The 24,671-nt window shown below is 44.5% G+C and overlaps 1 protein-coding gene across 9 annotated transcripts in view; it reads right to left on the bottom strand.

Annotated features, from left to right (window-relative positions):
- Nucleotides 1-10,378: 10,378 nt before the first annotated feature.
- Nucleotides 10,379-24,671, bottom strand: part of PCMTD1 (protein-L-isoaspartate (D-aspartate) O-methyltransferase domain containing 1) — a 61,141-nt gene continuing 46,848 nt past the window's right edge. For 5 of the 9 annotated variants that reach the window (XM_033437687.2, XM_033437672.2, XM_004275022.4 and 2 more), the window contains 3 exons: nt 19,886-20,057; nt 18,254-18,377; nt 10,379-13,014 (listed from right to left, as the gene is read on the bottom strand). In XM_033437687.2, the coding sequence (XP_033293578.1) occupies nt 12,650-13,014; nt 18,254-18,377; nt 19,886-19,939 (543 nt within the window). In that variant the 5' untranslated portion in view covers nt 19,940-20,057 and the 3' untranslated portion in view covers nt 10,379-12,649. Of the gene's footprint in view, nt 13,015-18,253; nt 18,378-19,803; nt 20,058-24,671 lie in introns of those variants that run through there. The other 4 variants (XM_033437685.2, XM_033437686.2, XM_049700616.1 and 1 more) reach the window with 4 other exon arrangements.

A 24,671-nucleotide genomic window follows, 5' to 3' on the forward strand; every position in this document is an offset into this window, starting at 1 on the left:
AAATTCATGTGGAACCACAAAATACCCCAAAATAGACAAAGCAATCCTCAGAAAGAAGAACATAGCTGGAGAAATCACACTTTCTGAGTACAAGCTACATTACAAAGCTATAGTAATCAAAACAATATGATACTGGCATTAAAAAGACACATAGACCAATGGAACTGAATAGAGAGTCCACTATTAAACCCACACATATACGGTCAATTAGTATTTGCCAAAGGCACTAAGAATGCACAATGGGGAAAAGATAACCTCTTCAATTAATGGTGTTGGGAAAACTGGACAGCCACACACAAAAGAATAAAACTGGATCACTAATTTATACCACTCACAAAAATTAACTCAACATACATTAAAGATTTAAATGTAAGAACTGCGACCTAAATCTCCTAGAAGAAAACACAGGGGAAAAGCTCCTTAAGATTGGTCTTGGCGATTTTTTGGATCTGATCCCAAAAGCAAAGGCAACAAAGGCAAACACAGGACTACATCAAACTAGAAAAATTCTACATAGCAAAGGAAATCATCCACAAAATGAAAAAGCAACCTATAGAATGGGAGAAAATATCTGCAAATCATATATCTGATACCTGGCTAATACCCAAAATGTATAAAGAACTCATATAACTCAATAACAAAATCCCCAAATAATCTAATTTTAAAATGGGCAAAGGACCTGAATAGATATTTTTCCAAAGAAGATATACAAATGGTCAACGGATAGATGAAAAGATGCTCAACGTCACTAGTCATTAGGAAAATGTAATTCAAAACCACAACGAGATATCACCACGCTTGTTCGGATGGGATGGCTGTTAACAAACAGACAAGAGATGACAAACGTTGGCAAGGATGTGGAAAAACAGAACCTGTGTGCACTGTTGGTGGAATGTAAACTGGTGCAGTCACTATGGAAAACAGTATGGAGGTTCCTCAGAAAAATGAAAAATACAACTACTATATGAACCAGCCATCCCACTTCTGTGTATATCTCCAAAGGAAACAAAATCAGGATCTCAGGGGGCTTCCCTGGTGGCGCAGTGGTTGGGAATCCGCCTGCCGATGCAGGGGACACAGGTTTGTGCCCCGGTCCGGGAGGATCCCACATGCCGCGGAGGGGCTGGGTCCGTGAGCCATGGCCGCTGAGCCTGCGCGTCCGGAGCCTGTGCTCCGCAACGGGAGAGGCCACAACAGTGAGAGGCCCGCCTACTGCAAAAAAAAAAAAAAAAAAATCAGTATCTCAAAGAGATTACCTGCACTCCCAGGTCCACTGCAGCACTGTTCACAATAGCCAAGATACTGGCAACGTGGATGACCTGGAGGGCTTCGTGCTAAGTGAAATAAGCCCAATAGAGAAAGCTAAACACTGTGTGGTATCACTTATATGTGGAACCCTAAAATTAAACTAAAGTTGAACTCACAGAATCAGAGAATAAACGGCAGTTGCCAGAGCCTTGGGAGTGGGGGAAATGGGGAGCTGTTGGTCAAAATGTACAAACTTTCAGTTAAAAGAGGTTCTGAGGATCTAATATACACCATAGTGACTATAGTACTGTCGATGTGAAATTTGCTGAGAGTACAGTTAAAGCATTCTCACAAAAACAAAAGAGTAACTATGTGAGGTGATGATGTGTTATTTAACTTGGTTGTGGTAATCATTTTATAATGTATACACAGATCAAATCATCACATTGTACATTTTAAATATATACAATTTTGTCAATTATACTCAATAAAGCTGGAAAAATAAAAAATATAATAATCTAAACTAGTTAAATGCAAATCATAATCTATCAAATTTTAAATCAAATGTATTAAAATTAAATCTTTACTTATAAAAATGTAATTAAACCTTATAAAATATTTTTACAAAAGTAAATCTATTTTTAATTAAGCATTCCAAGTTTATACAGTTACCAGCGTAAAGAGTCTGTTATCACACTTCACACACATTATGTCTAGAAACGTAGAGTGTGTGAATTCAAGAGGAAGATGCAAATGCCTTGCTAACTTATGAGTATGTCCAGTCCAGGGATGGGTTCATGAAGAGAATCAAGGAAATGGATGATCAATGAGATTGGGAAATTGATTATGCGTGAATGAGAATGGCTGTCATGCTATTGTGAATGGAGGAATGTGACAAGGTAGCGTATTTGTGTTCTCTCTTACCTACATGTTCCTACAGCTCAAATCGCCTCTCTGCTCCAGGGTTAGCACCAGTATCTCCCATAAGTCCCGGCAGCCTTTGGAGAGGTAACATCCCCTTTTGTTTTGAGGCATTAGGGCAGGAGATGAGGGGAAGCATCTTCTGGGACCACAGAAGATGGTCCTCGTGATGGCCACGTGATGGTGATGGCCACGTGATGGTGATGGCCACGTGATGGTGACGGCCACGAGAGCAGACGTTCGAGTTTTGGGTGCACCCTGCCAGCACCAAGCCCTGGCTCCCAGGGACAGAGGCCCAGGGGCTGTTCGCCTGCCCAGGCTTGGCTGAAGGAGGTTCTCCTCTACTCACTTCCTCTACTCGATGTCTTGAGACACTCTCCTTCCAGCCACGAAGCCCCACTGCCCTTCTTTCAGCTTCTCTAAGAGCCAAAATCTACTCAGCCTTAGACTTCACTCCTCTGCTTGGAAGTTCTTTGAATGGCTGTCTCCTCATTCTGTAGGTTTCAACCCCCTTCTCAGGCAGGCCAGCCCTGATGCTTCTAAGTAAGCTCTCCCCACACCCACCCCCGCTGGCAATGTTCCATCCCTGCACAGTTTCCTACATAGGACATCTCAGAATTTGCACTCTATATATTTGGGGGGTTTTTTCTTTATTATCTATGTTCCCATTTTTGGTATAAGAGCCAGAGGGAAGGACCAAGAAGCAAAATATAGCTTTTTTTTTTTTTTTTTTTTTTTAGCTATTAGTATAAAATAGGCACTCCATGAATATTTGGAGGAAGGAGAGAGGGAAAGAGACTGGAAAATTCTCTGTAGGCAGGAATTATTTATAGATCAATTCTCCACTTAAAAATACTGCTAAAGGGACTTCCGTGGTGGTGCAGTGGTTAAGAATCCGCCTGCCAACGCAGGGGACACGAGTTAGAGCCCTGGTCTGGAGAGATCTCACATGCCGCGGAGCAACTAAGCCCGTGTACCACAGCTACTGAGCCTGCGCTCTAGAGCCCGCGAGCCACAACTACTGAGCCCGCGTGCCACAACTACTGAAGTCCGCACGCCTAGAGCCCATGCTCCACAACAAGAGAAGCCACCACAGTGAGAAGCCCAAGCGCCTAGAGCCTGTGCTCTGCAACAAGAGAAGCCACCGCAATGAGAAGCCCGCGGACCGCAACAAAGAGTAGCCCCCGCTCGCCGCAACTAGAGAAAGCCCGCGCACAGCAACAAAGACCCAACGCAGCCAAAAATTAATAAATTAATTTTTTTAAAGAAAACATTGATAAAAGAAATCAAAGATGACACCAAGAGATGGAGAGATATACCATGTTCTTGGATTGGAAGAATCAATATCATGTTTTCGTTTTTCTTGGACCAGAACTGCTGGGTCATACGGTAATTCTACGTTTAAGGTTTTGAGGAATTGCCAAGCTGTCCTCCAACGGGCTCTGCTTCACAATTCCATCAGCAGTGTTTCTCCACATCCTTGCTGACACGTTATCATCTGTCATTTTTATTTTGTCATTCTCAAGAGTTAAAGTTGTAGCTCATTCTGGATTTGCATTTCATTAATTACTAATGATGTTGAGCATCTCCGGATGGGTTTTATTTGCCATTTGTGTACCTTCTTTTAAAAAATAGCTCTTCAAATACTTTGCTCAATTTTGACTGGGTTATGTGGTTTTTTAAATTGTTGAGGTAAAAGGGTTCTCATATATGATTTGAAGTTTTTCTCCCATTCTGTCTTATTACTTTTTTGATGGTGTCCTTTGAAGTGCAAAAGTTGTTGATTTTGATGAAGAACAATTTATCTATTGTTTCTTTTGTTTAAATGTGTTCTTTACACTGTTTCCACTGTTACGTGACAATACACATATACTTAAATGTGCTTTAACAAAAACTTAATTCTGCTGTTAGGGAGAAACTGAGCCAGGCCCCATACGCCTTTGCTTTCAAAAGCTGATCTGCCTTTTCTTTTTCAGAATTTTCATCTTAAGCAGTTAGTTGTGGTCCTTCATGATATTGCTTGCATGAAAATGTAATCCTATGTCAAGGATTTTTGGCCCCAAAGAAGTAGAGGACCAATCTGTACAGACTTTGCATATATTTCTCTCGGCTTCCATACCCTGTCTCCAAGAGGGGTCAAAAACTGAAGGTTCTGGGCTGAAAGCAACCTGCAAATACACGTGGTCGAGCCTTTCACTTTGAAAAACTGTAATTAGCTGCTAATATTGAAAAGTCAGGGGGACTTCCCTGGTGGTCCAGCGGGTAAGACTCTGTGCTCTCAATGCAGGGGACCCAGGTTTGATCCCTGGTCAGGGAACTAGATCCCGCATGCAGAAACGAAGATGCCGTGTGCCGCAATTAAGACCTGGCGCAGCCAAATAAATAAACAAATGTTTTTTTGAATAAATAAATAAAAATAAAAGTCAGGGAGGGGACTTCCTGGCAGTCCAGTGGTTAGGACTCCACGCTTTCACTGCCTAGCGCCCAGGTTCCATCCCTGGTTGGGGAACTAACATACCTGCAAGACGCGTCGCTTGGCCAAAAAAATTAAAAAAAAATAAAAATCAGGGAATTTCACTTTTGACTTCCATATTTTCTTGAAAACTACAGCCAGCTCATTATCAATGGGCCCCAAGCCCTGAGGGCAGCACCCACTCAGGAGCTGGCTGGCCCCGGGCTGTCCCCGCTCCCCAGGACTCCAGCTGCAGGTCAGTCGCTGCCCATCACTCTACTAAGGGCAGGTCGTCTTTCGCACCGCCCCCCCCCGCTCCCCTCAGAGGACCCTGCCAGCCAGCTTCCTGTAGGTATATGAGTCCAAAGTTCATGCCCTGAGCCGTAAACAGTAGTCACTGCAAACCCTTCCATACAGCTGGGCAGAACCAGATCCTCTCCTAAGCGTGTAACGCGCACGAGCTCATGTCACCTGAGAATAACGCCACGGGGCGAAAACCGCTAGCATCCCCATTTTACAGACTAAGAAACCGAGACCCCAGGAAGCTGGGAACTCGCAGGGGGCCCGGTTGGGGTCCTGAGGGTCCAGCCACTGGGCGTCATTCTCCAGCCGAGGAAGGCTCTGCACAGCTGCAAGGACAACGCCCTCTCCCTTCCGCTCAGGGCCTCCAGGAGAGGGTGTCCTGCACGGGCCGACCGCCGACCTTGGCACCTGACGGACAGGCCGCCCTGTGCCTGGCGCTGGGGCTTCTGCAGAAACTGACGCCGCAACACGACACAGGCAAGGTTCAAGGCCGAAGGCCCCGCTCGCCCTGCCCTCTGGCCACCACACGAGAAGCGGCCCCGGGCTCAAGAATGCGTCTTGTGGGTTTTTACAGTAAGGCTGTTTTTCGTATTCACGAGCACATAAAATTAAGATGCTTAACAAAATTACTCTGGGCCGGATGCAAGTGGGCTTATGTGCAACGACCAACCACCAGCTTGAACTCTCATTACGCAGCTAGATCCTCATTTCACGATTATGACGAAAAGTGACCCGGCGCTGCTCGTCCTACCTCTTGCGCAAAATTCCCGGAGTCTCACTCGGGGAGAGTGAGACTCACCCGCCCAGGGATGCACCCGAACGGGGCAGGCGACTCCCTCCCGCGCGCACCCGCCACGACCGGCAGACACTTTACCGGGGACGCTGGGCCCTTCCAACCGCCTCGTCCCAGAGGCACTTCTCCTCTTCTCCTCTTGGGGCGTAAAGCCTGAGCACCACGATGAGAAGGGTGCGCACTCCACACACTGTGCGACCCGAAGGGCAGCTCAGTGATGCGGTTTCTCTCCCCACACAGAAGGCGAGGACGGCGGGTGAGCACCCAGGCCCATCTGCCCGCCCACTCCGGCGTGGTCTCCCGGGCGCCGACCTGCTTGCTCGCCCGGGCCCCCGCCCCGCGCTCCCGGCTGCTCTGGGTACCGGGGAGCAACGCCCACCGCAGGGCGCGGGGAGGCCCAGCCGGGAGCGGGGGCACGCGGCGTGGGCGGCTGCTTCACCCAATTCAGAGTAGGGAAGATTTGGGGGTGGGGGGAGACGATAAAGGGGTTAAACTGGGACTCTATGGAGGCAAATTACCCAAGGAATGAAGATGGGAATTCTCTGTGGTAAGTTCTGGAAGATGCTAGGAGACCCGTTCCTTTCACCGCTTCAGGGCTCGCCCTTTCCAGTCTAAGCGCCGAAGCCTGGGGTTGCGGAAAATGAGGACCCTGCTCCGACGACCCGAGCGGGGGCGGGACCTGGGGGGACAGAGGCGCGGCGGGGCGGGGGCGCACGCCGCGGGGGCGGGGGGAGCGCGGGGGCGGGGGGAGCACGGGGCGGGCCAGGAGGTGGGGCGGGGTGCGCCGCGGGGAAGAGGGCCCGTCAGCGCCAAAGCCGCCCGGCAAAGGCACCTCCTCTTGGCGCGTCGCTCCACTGTTTCCGTGAGCCCAGCCTCTCAGCCCCCGGCCGGGCTTCGGCAGCTCACGTTGGTTCATTATTTATTGCATCCACGCAGGACAGCTTTTCTTCTTTTTATCCGGTAACACTTCCAAACCCTGAAGGGCGAGCGCAGTAATAATTGGCTGACCCGGGGGCACATACTCCCTACTCCGAACTGTATTATTCCATTCCTGAAACCCAAAGCGCTGTACTAATAAGAGATTCCCACCAGCTGCTTCTGGTTTCTTCCTTTAACACTGTTTAGCGCCCACGCCCGGCCCTGGAGCAGACGCACCCAGGGTCACGCGGTGAGCACGTGAAGTGGCACCGATGAGCCTCCAGGACCCGCCGCCCCGGCGGCTGCAGACCCGCCTCTCACCCTCTAGGTGCCCGGGGGCGGGCGGCCCTCTCCCGGCAACACCGCTGGAAACAGAAGACTTCTGCCACACGTATGTCTTGCAGTTCAACGTGTACTTTTTGGGCACTCTGTAAGCAGGTATTTAAGGTTTTGGTTTTATCTTTAAAGACTGAAACTTTCAAACAAATCTCATCCCTAAAATAGGACTTTAAAAAATGCAAAACAGAAAAACAAAGTGAAACTTGGATGGTTAATTTAGGCAGCAACTCCAGATGACCACGCTGCGAGACAGAGGTAGTGAGTGGAGAACGTTTTGTCAAATTTTATCAACCTTATGAGTATAAAGAAGAAACAAATTCATTCTCCTTCTCTCAGCAGTTCTTCGTTCCTTTACATTCTACTGTAGGTGAACACTGCCCTCTATTGGCAGAATGTTCCAACTTTTAAATATGTGGGGTTTGGGGGTTTTTTAATACAAAAATCAGAAGAAAAAACTCGATCTCCATGAACAAGAATGATTTTAAAATAAACTTGAACTATGCTTGACATCGTTCGTGTGTCTCTTATTGTCTATATCAATAAACGAAAAAGCCAGCTTCGTCCTTTCAGGCCCACCGCTAACGATTCCGATGCTCTTGGTGATGTTTGCAATTTGGAGAACTTGGACAAGACATGCGGGTTTGTGTGTCGTTTTCAGTTCAAAATATTCAATATAATAAATATTACATTGTATTCGTAGGGCATTTTTCTGGAAGGAAAGACTAAAAACTTCCTACTTTTAAAAACCTGACAGTCAATGGAAAAAAAACACCCTACTGTTACCTTCCATGAGTATAAGGCTAAGAACTGCAAGGCCCAGAGGAGCACATGAATGCCAGCCTCATCGTGGCTGTGGGACCTTTCCTCGCAGGCCTTAGTAAACTCCAGCAGAAAACTGTGTGCGCTAGATAAAGCATTAGAAACATTTTTTTTTAAAAGGCATCAGTGTGCTGAGTGAGCAAGTTAGTAAGACACAGACAAGGGTCCAAAAACAAAGGGAAAAGGGAAGCCAGCAAGGTACGTGCACACTGGAGTCTCATTCAGCTGGAGTATTCGCTTAACTTAGCGACATTAACTTCAGATTTGGGGCAGCAAGCTTACAGGAAGAAGCGGAAAAGCCCTTTCCTAACTGGGGAGGGCTTCATTGGAATCTCCACGTCCGCATAAAGTTCATTAAGGAGAACTAGAAATAATCCACCTTGTCCCCTCCTTCCCCCAGAGAACGCAGAGAAAACTGCCTATTTCAAAACTTGCTATGAGGAGGGAGTAAAATCTCCCCGAAGATGTAACGTCCCAGGTTAGCTTTCCCGTGGATGTTCAGGCCCCTCTCCCTGAGTGGTGTGAAACCCTTAAACCCAGGACTTAGTTTAAAGAGGCCGTGAGCCAGCAGTGCTTCTGGCAAAGACCAGCTGGCCTCTAATAAACTCTCACAGATAGAGTTCCACAAGCTCAGTCAAAGCCCGCAAAGCACAAGAGAAACGGGGTCGTCACAGCTAGCCCTCAGAGACATCCTGAGCAGAAGCCCGCCACAGAGTTCAGATACTGGAATCAGATATGGAATAGAAAACAGGTTCAGTGTGCTTACCGAATAGAACGTATTAATAAAGAGCAGGAAATTATTTTTAAAAAAATTCTTTTAAGCAGAACTAGAAAATTTAACAGACATTAAAACTCAGTGTAAGGGTTTAACAGCAGACTTAAAGCAAGTGAAGACAATTAGTGGTTGGAAGATATATCTGAATACATTATTTAGAATCCAATGCTGAGAGGCAAAAAGTTGAGGCAATGTCTGTAAGAAAAGAAAATGGCCAAGAATTTCCAGAGCTGATCAGAGGCCAACCCACACACCTATACAACAAATACCAGGTAGGATTAAAGATAAAAATTAACACCTAGCACATTACATGAAACTACAGAAAATCAACAATGCCAAGACAAGAGTATTAACAATGTCAAGACAAAACTGTAAAAACAGATAAAAGATAACCTTCAAAGAAATGGCTGTCAGTGAACTTCTCAACAGCTACAATGAAAGCCAGAATGTAGAGAACTCCATTGTTTTAGAGAAAAATACTGTCATCCTAAAATTATATTAGTCATATTTTTCAAGAACAAAGATAAATTTTTTTCAGACAGACAAAACTAAGAGCTAGCTACCGCAGGGTCTTTCACCAAAAGAAATTTTAAAAGATGTACTTTAGGCAAAAGAAAATTGAGATGATCCAAGAGTCAAGAAGAAATAATGGACAAAAAAGTGGGAATGTGGGAATCTAGCATCACTACAGACAACAGGGACCAGCCTCAGAAAGACAACGTGCAGTGAAAAGTAGGTGCACAGGAATGAACAGGGGTGATTCCACTCATACCGCTTGGAGATACGAGCGTATGTGTAAAACCGCGGCAAAAAGCCAGGTGTGACCGTCACAAACGGGCACCCTGAGAGGGGGGCTAGGATGAGCGGGGAAGAGGGGCACACACAGGAACGGTAGTGCTGTCAGTCAAGCCTCATGGTTCGTACTCACATGTACGGACATGAACACGCATTCCTTGGACTTTCCAAGCATCTTATAAATATCCTTCGTATCTACTTGAATAGTTCATAAAAATACATTTTTTGTTGTTGTTGTTTTGTTTTTTTGCGGTACGCGGGCCTCTCACTGTTGTGGCCTCTCCCATTGCGGAGCACAGGCTCTGGACGCGCAGGCTCAGCGGCCATGGCTCAGGGGCCCAGCCGCTCCGCGGCATGTGGGATCTTCCCGGACCAGGGCACGAACCCGTGTGCCCTGCATCGGCAGGCGGACTCTCAACCACTGCGCCACCAGGGAAGCCCCATAAAAATAAATTTTTTAAAACCCTACACCCTTCAGCGGTGGCAACAGTCAAAAGGAAATGAGATGTCCAAATACAGACAATTCTATACCATAATTCAGTATATATCCATAGGTGTACTGACATTTTCTAAATTTAGAAAGAGAAAAAAGGCAGGCCACTGGAGAACGATGCTTAATTATATGCAACTGTTTATTTAAAATAATTTTCCAAGTTTTCCCATAAATTAACAGGTTTTGCTTCACTTTTGTCCTCTCAAACAGCTGGAAACCAACACTTCCACATTTTGTATTTTAACTACTATGTGTGCTATCTTAATGACATTTTTCTTTATTAGTACTAGAACCAGATATATGGACCAATAAGCAGTACAGATTTAAACGATGTTCCTGGTAGTTAATGGTGTTGCCGGCAGTTTCTCGGGCTCTATCAGATCCTGGGTGCTATTTCAAGCCATCTCCAAGCAGCAATCTGACTGAGGGGGGAAGTCGTCGTGCTCCCTCCCTAGGCCTACTTTCTCTCCGCAAAACAAATAATTACCCCACTGTAAATTCCCATGAATACACTGCTCATCATTTTGAATTACTTCATCTTTATTTGCTACCTCTCCACCTATAAAGCACAATTATCCACACTCAAATATAACATGATTCATTAAAAAATAAACACCCAAAATATTCTTAATCATTCTAATATATTCCCATTAATAGATAAAAGGGCTTTCGCTTAAAATTTCATTCTTTATTTCTACTTCTTTATTTAAAGTCAATAGTAAAGTCACAACTGTGAAATAAATGCATTTAAAAACACAAAAGATACATTTCAATGACAAAAACTAGGCAATGATTATGAAAACCTACTGTACATTTTGCCAAAGCCAACAGAATAAAAGCTGATATGAAAAACTCCATCTTCAAATATATCCTTAACAAAAACGTCCCTCATGAATAGTTAACACCACGATTTAAGAAAACGTCATGTTGACGTTATCTGAACACTTGCCCCGAAAACAACAAAGCTGGTGGGGGGGCGGCTAGATAAAAAATATGTGGGCACCAGGAGCCCCAAATTAAACTTCTAAAATGGACACTGATTTCAAAATAAAAGGAACATTTCTAACGTGACAATAGCATGAAACTATTTTTTTTTCCTTGATAGAAATGAATGGGGCATTTCTTAACAGTAACAGCTTAGTAATCGCCTAAGAAAAATTGTGGAGATACCCCCAAGCCCAGTCAATGGTAAAAAACGAACAGCTTCCACGAAATTATCTTTCACATTACTAAAATATCCTGATTTACCTGGGATGATTCATGCTTAGACTATTTCAAACAGTTGTTTTTACATGTGTGGAATTACCAGAGCTGAGATTTTTTTTAAACCATTCATCTAACGGTTGAATCTTTGCAGAGACATAATAATCCTTCCACTACACATCGATTGCGTTTCCTCAAGCATACTTGTTCAACAGTTGTAACAGTGATGCTGGTGGTGATAAGTGATACTCTCAAATTTTTCCTTCTAAAAAATATATAATCCATGGAACACTAAATAGTAAATATGCTACACTGTATACTTTCTTAAACAAGGCATGACTCTTCATGCCCTAGTAGGAAGAAAAGAAACACTAATAACGGCATTTACCACCTGTTTCACTACTGACATTCAAATAATGAATACAGTAGTATGGGATATTAATCAAAAAAATGAAAATCACTGTTACTTTACCACAAGAAACAAGAACAAAATAAAAACATGGGAAGAAATTAAATGAGCCCAGTGTAGGTCCCAAAGATTACACTATGATTCCGAATTTTCAAAGAAAAGGTCATCTACATATAACTTCTGTGACTACTTCCTATGCTACAAAGATGAATTTCAAAGCAAATGCAGGCTGGCGCAGCCCTGCTTGTCAAGGATGAACCTGCCAACGAACCAGGAGTTTCCTTTGCTAAAGTGCACCTGTGACCAGCCCACTCAGGCCGATTCACCGATGAGCCATCAACAGTCGCGTAGAACAACGGACTCTCTTAAAGCAAATACTTTATACAGTGGACTACAGGGAAAACCGTCCTAAATATACTATCTTCTAAAACTTCAGAGTAAGATAACCTCATCATTTTTAAATACTGAAAATGTAAAGCGTCCACCCAAACTAAGAGTTGTATTAAGTATATACGTTTTACTTTAATATTCACTTGACGTGCTCCTAAAATCTCTATGAGAGAAGCAGATGTTTTCCCCATGTCTTTTGGCAACAGATTCAAGAGCAAGAGTAGCAGTGCTGTTGAACTCCCTGAAAGGAGGAGGCTTTTTAAAGCTACGTTACTCCGTATCTGCATCGTTATTGCACTCATACATTGCCCGGAACAGACCTACAGCAACTCAGCAATAGTGACTGCAACACACAAAGCTTCTGATTTCCTTGTTAGATAAAGGTTTCATGGAGGAAATGCAAATGGCTGCAATTGGAATCAGACTACATATACGCTTCCTGATTATTTCCCCTTATGGAAGATTAAATCTAACCCTCACCACTACTAGTCTGTAAGGAACCAGGTGAGGGTCTGAAGGACCCAGTCTTGACTACTGTTACATTCCACTCTTGAAGTCGCTCCAAGTTAAAACAGCAATTTTAACAAGATTTAAAGAAAAATATATTTTATAAAAGGGATTCTTTTTAATCACAGAATACATCATTTTTATTACCAAGACAGAAACAAGTTATACTTTTTCCACTAAAAATTCACTCTGATGAAAGAAAGAATTCTCTTTTAACGTCTAACAATGCTACATTTTCAAGACTAAAGGAGTTATCAGTAGGCGCTCTTCCTTCTTGCTCTAAGTTACTTCTCCCTAAAGTACGTCAAGTACGCTTTTAGAGCCTCGGGCAGGGGGAGCCTCATGATCTTCTCCCTCAGCAAGTTCTGGGGCGGCGTCTCCTGCTCGCGGGCAGCGCCGCGGCCCGTCTCCTCCCCCGCGTTATCCTCTTCCATCTTCTCCTCCTCCTCGCTGTCCAGAGGCTGAGGGATGAGCTGATTCCCCACAAAGACGTAAGTGTTAATCCTCTGCTTGACCCTCTTCCTTTTCCTTTTGGGCGGAGCCCTCTGAGGAACGCCCTTGGCCTGCATCTCATCATTGATGAAATTTCTAAGTGTGCGTCGAATGTAAATACGAGCCAAGTCCTGCAGATTCCTGACAGCACAGGGGGCTAAAAACACACGGAAAACATAAAAAGTAAAACGTTACATACTGTTCACTCCTTAGTGAATATTAGGAGACAGGACATAAAAAACTGACATTCATCTAACACAGATTTTAGGAAGCGCGCCTACTATGTGCCAGACCACTGCAGTACTGAGGACAGCGGACGGCACCGGAGTCTGTGTGTACGGACATGTGCGCATCCCCAGGTATGAGCATAAACCCTCTCGGGGAGGATAAATAACTTACAACGGCTGGAGCGCATGTGAATTAAGCAGTTAGGGGACAAGAAGAGAAGAGCTTTTACCCTACACATTTTCTGTACTTTCTGATGTTGAAAAGTATGTGAAGGACCTGTTGAAAAACCTCAAATGAAGGCACTGTTTGAACAGCTGCCTCAGTCTGAGCTCTGAACTATTACACGCATGCACACGCAGTTTCCATCTTTCTGTAAATCAACAGGCAGAACTGGTTCACAGGTAAAGGGCCCCCAGAAATCATGGCGCACACTTTAGCAGCCCCGAAACACCACAGACCTAAGCTGCTGACGCTCGCTTCTATCTAGCGCACGGGGAGGGTCGGAACAGGCCCTGCCTGCTTCACTCCTGCTTCCCACCGGCGCGCAGGTGTTAAGACCTAGCGCCACACGCCCCTCTTGGTGGCCTCCTCCAGTGCATTGCACCCAGACAAAGAAAATTCTCAGGTCCCCACCTGAAATCCGTTTTTCCTAGTTTCCACCCCTGTGGGAATAAAACCCTTATCAAGGATTCTTCTCAAATACCTAACAAAACAAAACACAGCCCTCCTCAGATCAACAGCACAAGAAAGCCTTCATCACTTCTCCCCTTACTTTTGGTACTTGTTCTTAGCTACCTCCTTCCCAACCTTCCTGTGATCATGTCACTTATCCGAATGTGTATGTGGCCGCTCTTTGCCCTCAGCTGTGAGCCCTTGGGGGCGGGGGGTAGGAAAGAGGCCTGGGGCCCTTCCTCACCCCCCCACAAAGGGCCTGCGGGTACACATCCTGTCCTGGGTGCTTCCCTCCTGCCCTAGTGCCCGGGGTTCTGCCCAGTCACAAGCTGGGCACATCGTGCAGCGGGAGATGTGGTCTTTCATAAAACTCCAGGCAGGAGGCATTTTAGACCAATTCCAAGATCCCTTAGCACATACTTCCTGGCCTGCTACAAAACCTTTTCTTCAGACTCTCTACTGAAACCCAAAATGGAAGAGCACGGCCCGGCCCCTCTGTGGGGTGGCGGCTGGCAAGGGAAGGAGCGGGCGTGCCAGGAGCCGGCATGAGACAGGACCACGCTGGGGCGGAGAGAGGGGACAGGCCTGAGTTCTGCTGTGAAGACAGGACGGACGGGGACTGGGCGCAGAGTCTTTGGCCCGAGCGGCGAGGCAGATGTAACGCTGATTACCCACGTGACCAAGAGAAAGCACAGTTCGGGGAGGAGAAGGTAAAGATTTGCTTTGCTCGCGCTGTGTGTCCTAAATGGAGGTCTGGGCGCTGCCGCCACCCCGTGGGCCTTTCACATGGGGCAGCCAGTCAGTGCCGGGCGAGGCAAGCGGGGAGGGGCTGGCAAGGTGCTCGGGGCCCAGAGGCCACGCGACGTGCTGGCCCTTTCCAGCCGCGGCAGTCCCTCCAGCGCCGGGCTGGGGGCAAGGCCCGGCTGCAGACGGGAGTCATGGGGTCATCAGCCCCAAAGGCCAGGACGGCCCCCGCGGGGGGCGCCAGCGGGAGGGAGGCCGGAGGTCAAGGGACCACTGCAGGAAGCGGGGTAGAGAACAAGCGGGGATAGAGCTTCAGAAGCTACAAAGAAGAGAACGAGTACTTAGACTTCTCGGGCGTCCCTGTGGGTGTGACCCGCCCACACCCCGGGCGCTCTCCCAACACGTCCACTGTCCTCCTCCTCTGCCAGCACTGCCTGCTCCTCCAGGGACACGATCACCACGACGACCGCCGGGACAGCCCGACTGCAGAAGCACCGACGGACCCGGACTGGAAACGGATTCAGACCTGGCTCCATTCAGTCGCTTCTAACACTCACAGGTCCTGAAGTAGCACCCACAAGAGCCTCATTTAAACGTTTTTCTGATAATACGAACACTTTTAGACAATTCTCAGCCCTACTTATTCAAAAATCCCAGTATTTTCTGTACTGCAACCCTCCTTGTTCCTAATGCTTCTAGTCACAAGAAGGATTCAATGGACCAGACAGACAACACTAGTCCTGACTGCTATAAAATTTTACTGTGAATTGAAGCTTTCAGGCCAAAACTACAATGAAGGTTATCTCTAACACACACGTCAGCTCTATTTGTTTCCCAAAAGGTGGTCTCTATGTAGATTTTATAGGAACCTAGCAGTCAGCACTTTCATTTTTATTTGTTAAGTAAGACTGAAAAGGGCACTGGATTTAGGTCAAACCCCATTTTTAACCTACAAAACCGCAACTTCGTATGGCTCAGTGTGGTGCAGTTCAACAGTTCATGAAATCTCCTGACCTCTGTGATACTGAGATTTATAAGAAAAAATGTATATTTGGCTTCCCCTTCCTGACACAGAGCTCCTAAAACACGTGGAATTTCCTAAGTGATGAGAGCATCAAAGTGAAAAGCAGTGCTTTTTAGTGTTCATGAGAGGCTCCCTTCAACCACACGTGACTTGATGTTACGGGGTGACTTTCACTAAGCCCTTCAAGGTGCTAGGCTGGCTGTCGGGCACACCAACCATGGGATTAGAGAAATGGAACTTTCAGGCTACCCCTCCAGAGACGGGAAAGGGGCTAGAGGTTGAGTTAATCACTGAGAGTTGATGATTTAATCAATCGAACCTCCATAGAAGCCCCTAATGGAAAGGCTCGGAGAGCTTCTGGGCTGGTGAAGAGCTGGAGGCGCTGGGAGGGTGGTGCGTGCAGAGAGGGCGAGGACGTCTGCATCTGCCCACACACCCCGCCCTGGGCATCACTCCCATCCGGCTGTTCCCCAGTTAATCTAACGAGTAATCTGTTCTCCTGCATTCTGGGAGCCGCTCCAGCAAATTATCGAACTCTAGGAGGGGTCATGGGGGCCTGATTCACAAGCAGCCTGTGAGAAGCTGGAGGAGGACACAGCCTGCAGCCTGCGGGGTCTGTGCTAGCACCGGCGAGCACCACAACTGCACCAGACCACAGTCTAGCTCGCTGGGGTCCGCAGAGGACTGCAGGATTGCTCAAGGAGGAGAACCCACAGGTCTGGACGACAGGAGGATTCGGCAGGTGGTGTATAAAGGAAACAGAGTTTTCCTTTAGTTGGTGTAGAGTTTTTCCTTCACCCCTTCTAAAGGGCCTGCTGTGAAATTTATTTTTATAATGTCTTATACCAAAGAAAGAAAAAGAAATATGACTTTAAGTTGAATAAAAATTTGTGATGAACCCAAGGAAAAGTTATAAATACATTTTAGTAACTGCTTACATGAGCAATTTCATAGCTACAAAATACGTTTGGCAAAGGATTTGCACGTGTATTTTTTAGGGTTTTTTTGTGCCAACATTCTTTCACATTTTTATTCCCTATAATTAATGAAATAATGTTCTCTACACAGAAACCTATTTTAACTTATTTTAACAGAAAAGCAAACGTGTTCTTATTCTCCACACATCCTATTCCATTTCAGTTCCTAGCTACCTAGTCCCCAAGTCCACCTCTCCACTGTTAAGAACTTGAGCAGGGGAAACAGGTGTAATTTACTGACCTTCCCAAAATCCCAACACTATTCTTTACTAAGCCATTATTACCTGCTAAGCACTTTATAAACACTACTTCATTTAATTCTCAAAACCACCCCAGGGCTTCCCTGGTAGCACAGTGCTTAAGAATCCTCCTGCCAATGCAGGGGTCATGGGTTCAAGCCCTGGTCCGGGAAGATCCCACATGCCGTGGAACAACTAAGCCCGTGCCTGCAACTACTGAGCCTGCGCTCTAGAGCCTGCATGCCACAACTACTAAGCCCACATGCTACAACTGGCAACGGCGCCTAGAGCCCGTGCTCTGCAACAAAGAGAAGCCACCGCAATGAGAAGCCCACACACCGCATGGAAGAGTAGCCCCCGCTCAACACAACTCGAGAAAGCCCGCGCGCAGCAACGAAGACCCAACGCAGTCAAAAGTAAATAAATAAAATAAATAAAATTAAATCAAAAAAAACACCCCAAAAGACCACAAAACCACATGGGTTGCAAGAGGGTAAAATAACCCTGAAAATAAAATGAAATCCCTCCCAGGTTCCTATGAAATAAATTCATTTAGAAAGCAAATTAAACCAAGAAGTCTGCTATGGTAAAGTTCTAAAGCTCATTTTTGGCAAAGAACTTTACTTATTGGTCTCCAAAGCCATGATACACGCTGGGCCAACCACGGCCGCGCTCACCGCTCTTCCTCAGGGTCTCAGCAGCCCTCAGGGAGCTCAGCGCTCCCGCCTTCTCCAAAGTCCGGTCTTGCACACCGCACACTGCTGTCCCCCCACTTCTCGGCCCTGCCTCTGCTCGTGGTCCAGCTCTGACCTGGTGGATCACAGGCCCAGTCCCAGCGCCTCCTCACCCATCCTCCTAGCTCGTGCAGCGGGGTGACACCCACATGCCTACCTAATGGGAAACTCAAGCCCAGCCAAAATAGAAGTCTCTGATCTTCCCACACCGATTTCCAAGCTATTCACCCCTCAGTCTTAAACAGCAATAAATGGTACCATCACTCAGCGAGGGGCTCAGAGCCCTCTTTTTCCTCCACCATTTTCCTACCTTCAAACAACTCCACCCCCATCAACACTGACTCTCTCCTTGAGGACAAGGAAAGTCTCCATCAGCTATCCTCTGCAGCCCAGCCGAGGAGCCTCAGCGACCCTGAAAGTTACTGCTGGTCTTGGAACGAGCAAGCTCTTTTCAGCCTAAAGAGAGGCTTTTGTGTCTGCTGTCCCTCTGTATGGAAAATGATGCCAACAAATTTACCGTAATTAATCATTTCACAACTGTAAGTAACAAACTCATCTCTTCATTGACCTGCCCCTTCTTTTCATGCCTCCGTGAAGGCAGCTAACAGGGTCTGGCGCAAGGTAGGAGCTTTACCGAAAAAAACAAAACCAAATCCATGGAATACATTACTGCATTATTTACTTAACTCTTCATAATTAACACAGTCCATTAATCCCGAGCACAGCTGTTGAACAACACAAGCCACGGTCCAGGCAGAAAGGCCCGGTGGTTACTTACGGAGGCCCACAGAGTCCGGTTTGCCACTGTCGTTCTTGCTCGGCTGCACCAGTGGGGCAAATGACACAGCAAGGATGTTTTTACTTTCCCAAGTGTTTTGTCCAGTTCGCATAATTTGTGTTAACTATTTAGAGGGAGAAAAGAAATAGAACGGCTTTATCTTGGAAGTGTGATCACCTTACAGTCACAATTTTGTTTTAACAGAATAACAGCAGTGATTGCTATATAATCACTTGTATCTGAATGCAAGCAAATTACTTTCGTTTAAATATTTACCATAAAATGATACAGGAGGAATCACAAATACTTGCTGTTCAAGACAAGACACTTGAGCGCAAAAGGCATGACTTTGCAGGTTGTATCTGGGGTCTGAGGGCTTCTAGGGGTACTCTTCCAACCCACACCTGCCACTGGCCCCCAAAACACACGTCTCACACAGGTTCAGTTGTTTGGTTAAAGTGTTGTATTAGTAAAAAGACGTTTTCATCACTGTACCAACGAATCAACTTCATGATCTTCCATGGTGGTTATAAAATACAGATTCCAATTCTAATCCCAACTTGACATTTCAGATATATGTCATTAGTCCCAAGGGGATTAGAAGTTTTACCCAGTCAGCAAATACCCACCATCAGTTCTAGAGAAAAAATATTAGCTCAGTACATGACTGAAGGAAGACGAATTAGCATCTTCAATTTATATTATAGCAATCAGCCTATTATATTTTACATTAGTACAATAGTATATAATAAATATTCAATAAAATACCAATGGGAAACCATATTTTATATGTTTAAAAACGTCTCTTTAAAGGAAAACAGAAAAAGATGATTAATCTGGGAGTCTCAACACTCCGGAAGCATTCAAGTAACATTTTTCCAAGAATGTGTTTTAATGAATGCTTTATATTCTTTCTAATAACTGACAAACACAGTACATGGTGATGGTGAAATCCTCTGACCTGCAAATCACATGTGTGAACTTAGGGGACCCTCAGATATACAAACTCCAAAACGACCACACTATGTCCCAGTCATCTTGGACAATCGATCTTCTACTTACAAACCACAAGGTGTTTTAAACATCTCAGATGTAGGTTAATATGAATATAAAAGATATTTTTGCAATGTATATTTATAAAATTTCAAAGTAAAAGAGCCACCCATTTTCTGAATAAATTAGCATTTCATACACTTATTATACCTAATAATTCCAAACCAAAGGCAGACAATAGGTGAAAAATACTTTCAAATGCGCCTACGTATACTAAGAGAATATCCAAAAATTTACTCGTTTCTGGAATGGAGTTAAGCAGTTCAAACCAAACCGCAAACAGGATTTCCTTTTCATATGTTCAGCTAGAAGCAGTTACCACATTCAGTGGCACTCGCTCCCCTCACCCGGACCAGGGAGCAGCTCAGCGCGGCTCTCCTAACCCTAGTTAACGGGTCTTTTCCGCACCTGCCTTGGTTAATAGTCAAGAGCCCGTTTCAATGTTCTCCTCTATAGACAGATCTGTGAAGAGTAATTATTTCTTCCTTAACACTTACAGGGTACCTTTCACTGAGGTAACGCTTCCTGTCTTACGCTAAGTGCGTCTCCTACGTCAAGTGAAAGGACAGTGGAAGCTACCTGGTCTTCTACAGGCATGACCAGGATGCCCCCGACTTTCAGCAGTATCTTCATGTAGTGTTCGTGGTCCTTCTGGACTCCAGCCCCGCAGTAGACCCGGTCATACTGGTGGCTGTCTGATGCTATCTGCAGACAATTACCAACCACAAATGCAGGCTCACAGAACTCGAATCTATACGGAAAACAGACGGCATTTTACCTCATTAAGCAAAAGATCAGATCTAAACAAATTAACAGAGTCTAGCTTCTTGAAATAGTGAAGTTACCAAATTAATTATAAGGATAAAATATTATAAAGTTTGACTGAAATATCAGCTTTATGAAGTTTAACACTGATCAAATATATTGTTTTATTATCAGTGATGCATTATACATTTTTTCAAAACATTAACCTTTTTTTTTGCCACACTGAAACCTTACTTAAGGCTTAAAAGGTGAATATAGTGAAAAAGCCATCACAACACCAACCTTGCGATGCCCACAAAGGACATACAATAAGGATGAGAATCCCAAAGGTCAAACAAGAGAGAAAAGGCTTCACTCCCCCCGCTCTTTCCAAAAGAAGCCAGGGGCCAGTGGACATGGAAGGGCTTGTGCAGTCTCCACTGCGGGCACCTTGCTGCAGTTAACAGTGGCAAAGCTTGTCAGGAAGACACCGGTGCCCTTACCCTATGCTCTTGCAACCACTAAAGAGTAGGGAGATTTTCCTAATACATTTTGGCAGAACTATGTTACAGGGTTGGAAAAGAGAGCAGAATGAAGTGTTTTTTGGCCCCCATGATCTCCCTACACAACAAAAGAAGAGAGATGGATGGTTTCAAAGCAAAGGCATCTTATCCAGGCCGCCTGTTCCTGGTTACAGTGTTGGTTCGTTGTATATAGAGTTAGGCTTTTACAAACTATCCTATTTAGACTTCTACTTTATTCCTTAAGTTCTGGCAAATCCGAAAACGGTCTCTAAAATACATAATTAAAAGCCTAATTCACTAATAAAACACGTACGGTAATATTTTTAAATTAATTCATGAAATATCCTTTCACTTTTAAGTTGATTGATGTTAATTTGACCACACAGCAAAATCAGGCTATCATTTGAGGGTGAAGTAATTTACATTAAAAGTTTCGGCATGCGGTGAAACATGACTCTGAATCATAATCACTTTTATTTTGTAAAACGTATCCTGTCCTTTGGTAATTAACAGACTTATTCCGCAGTAAGTTCCCATTAAAATTCACTAAAGTACAGACACACTATGGTCATCGATATCTAAAGAAGAGTTTCGCAGCATGATGCCGTCCTCAACTTCCTGTCCCCTTGTTGGAGGGGCTGGGGGCATCAGGGTCAGTGTAGAGCCTGCACCCTCCTCTCCACACGGGGCTCCACACAGGGCCGGCCCCGCGCCACCGCTCCTTCTGCGGCACCTGCGCCCCAGTGCTCACGCCTTCTGGCTCTCCCCTCCCTCCACCGCTTCCCGCACGGCTGCTCAGCACAGGTCCACGCCCCTTAGAGGGCCATGTGGGGCTCCTTACGGTTCTACCTGGAACCCCACTTCCAGACTCACTCCCTGGCTCTGCCCCCACCCCACACACACTGCACTGCAGCCACAGGTTGAACTGTTGGCTTCTCATCACTTAGAGGAAATATTACAAAGTGTCTCCTGTATCTGTGTCTGTGCTGTTCCTTTGACTGAAAGGCCCCTCCCTCTCTACTTGATAAACGCCTAGCATCACTTGGAGACACAGCTCAGATATGAGATACACAATGAAATCTTACCCAACTCCTTAATCGGGTCTCATTCTTTCTACTTGCATAATACACACAAAAGTGTGAACTTACCTATTTAATGGACAATGTTTAATTCCTCTCTTACACTCAACACAACCTAGGCTTGTCTATAATCTGGCTTTCAAATAACTAAATAATGTGATCACTTGGTTTAATCATCTCATCAAACTCAAAACAAGCATCCTTTAAAAAGAAAAAAGACCAGTATTTTCAATCTAAAAATCCCATTCTTATAAAATTTCATTTTAAATAACTTAATTTTATAATAATTTAAGCCAGTCTTAAAATTTTCAGGACGAACGTGAGCAGGGAATTTAAATTTAAAAATCTGAATTATTAAACCTCTTTTACCATTAAGTCTGTTAAATCAACTTAAAAATATGCTTATAGTTTAAAAGTTTCCTACTAGTTAAAAATACTTGAAAGCTCACAGAACTATTATCTAGCAAAACACCATTACAAGTAAACAACTTACAATTAAAACCACTTCTCATGTTCGTGATATTTTTATATACTCTCATCCCAGCAAAATGAATTAGAAGGAGTTTAGTGTCTGATTCTAAAATCAAATGTGTGACTCTAGCCAAGTGGCCTGACACTAGCGATTAGGACAATTCATTCCAAATACTGTTTCTGGAGCACCAGTTGTGTGTCAGCTGGAAATACAACAGGAAACACTCAGGCCTGCATCTAGTGGAAGAGACAACAATCTCAGTAACTGAAGATTAATTTACAAGTGTGATACATGCTCTAAAGGTATATGACTCCATAAATAGACTGAGGATGCAAGGAAACCGACAGCCCTGGGGAGTGAGAGAAAGGCTCCCTGAGAAATGATTAAGCCGTGATCTGAAAGGGGAGACAGGACAAGCAAACCACACGACCCAAGATGGCAGCCACTAGGCACATGTGGATACGAGCCCCTGAAGTGTGGCTCGTCCACACTGAGATGTGCTGAAAGGATAAAAATCACACAAGATCTCAAATATTCAGTATGAAAATGTAAAATATCTCAGTATTTCCTTTATATGCGTGTGTATATGTGTATGTATGTATGTGTGTGTGTGTGTGTATATGTGTATGTGTGTGTGTGTATACTTCAACAGCCGCATAAACTGAAAACACTGAACAACTACCCTTCTAACTCTATCACCTGTAAACAGGAGCTTCAAATATTTCCCTTAACACAAACTTCCCTTTGGAATATTCTCCTGGTTTTCCTGATATCTCTTCGAACACTTCCTCTGAATTTTAATTGTATCTCCATCACCTATTACGGGCCTCAAAAAACACTAAGTAGGAGAGAAACATAAAAAACAATTGTTTTGTCAGCTGTTCCACCTACCAACTTTGAATATGAACCCAAACTTGACAAACTAAATATGTTAATCACAAGAACCCCAGGACTAGAAGAGAAACCTGCACAGAAACAGTTACAGAAAAAATATGTGCCCATGGCACCTTCTATATCAATATGACGGTTGTTTTACTAAATTGGATAACTATAAATAACTGTAGCTTCATGTTACAAAATACATGATTTTTTCCCCAAGTGCTAAAAAAAAGGCAAAACTCAAACAGTAAAAAAAAAACAAAACAAACACTTTTGCCTTTAATGAATAAACCAAACCAACTGTCCTCTAACTGAAAGGTACTTTGTTTTTGTTTTTTTTTGAGGTACGCAGGCCTCTCACTGTTGTGGCCTCTCCCGTTGCGGAGCACAGGCTCCGGACGCGCAGGCCCAGCGGCCATGGCTCACGGGCCCCGCCGCTCCGCGGCATGTGGGATCCCCCTGGACCAGGGCGCGAACCCGCGTCCCCCGCATCAGCAGGCGGACTCCCAAACACTGCGCCACCACGGAAGCCCCTGAAAGGTACTTTTTAGGGGCCTTTCTGAAGATCTTAAATAAGCCACCTTATTCTAGGAACGAAAGTCTTTTCCCTTGTAATGCAGATCTGAACAAGTATAACTGCTTCCACTTAGGGAATATTACAAAGAATCATTATAGAGAAAAATTAGACCTCTAAATTTATAAATAACTTCTATTAATGCAAATGGACCACATACCTCTAACAAATGCATATGGGGCTTTACACTTTCATTTAACAAATTAATTTCCTTTACCAGCATACTCAAATTTTAAAGTTTAACAGAACCTGAGACAACATTCCAAAAAGAGTAGAAGGATTGGACTATTTCTAGACACAAAATAGTAAAGCTTCAAGGACACATCAGGTAGAAAGGTGAATGCTTTTAAATATAGGCACAAAAACACCTAGCATAGTAATTTACTAGTTATAAGAAGCATGTCTAGCAGAGACAGTGTTCCGTCTGGGTACTGTTCATTACACTTAGAGCCATGGCTTCCCCTTCACCAATAATTCACGAATCCTTCACGTTATCAAAGAAAACAAAACAACTCTCAAACTGCCTGTACTTATAACGTTATTTTTTTAAATACACAAATGGGTTATAGATTATCTTTCCTAATAAAGGATTTAGAGATGAGCTTTAGTATTTCTGACGAGGTAGAGGTGAGAATCTTACTTAGACATTCTGTATTCTGATACTGAAATTATGGCTCATTTTTAAAATAGCATTTCATGTAAATAAATTCATATAAATCCTACTAATAATATTTTTTCAAAAGTCTATGATTAAACTTTTTCAGGCAAATGTTTACGGATGTGCTTGTATACGTATGAAGAACAAATGACTGATTTGAGGCATGGATGACAGCTACCGTGTGGCTAGAGTCAATTACAACTGCTACTAATTCTTCCAGTGTAAAGAAGAAAATAAAGAGAACAGTTTCCTCCTTCAGCTTTAACTAGATTCTGAAAGCTGCATCTTCCCCAAGTTTCCACACACCTCTATAGGCAAAGGACATATAACAAAAATACCATTCTGTATAATCTGGAAGACTGTAGTAATAAACTAACCAGAAGTTTTCACTTTATTATAAAATAGTGCTACATTATTTATAGATTTATACATAAA

Source organism: Orcinus orca, chromosome 17, assembly GCF_937001465.1.
Source record: "Orcinus orca chromosome 17, mOrcOrc1.1, whole genome shotgun sequence".
NCBI lineage: Eukaryota > Metazoa > Chordata > Mammalia > Artiodactyla > Delphinidae > Orcinus > Orcinus orca.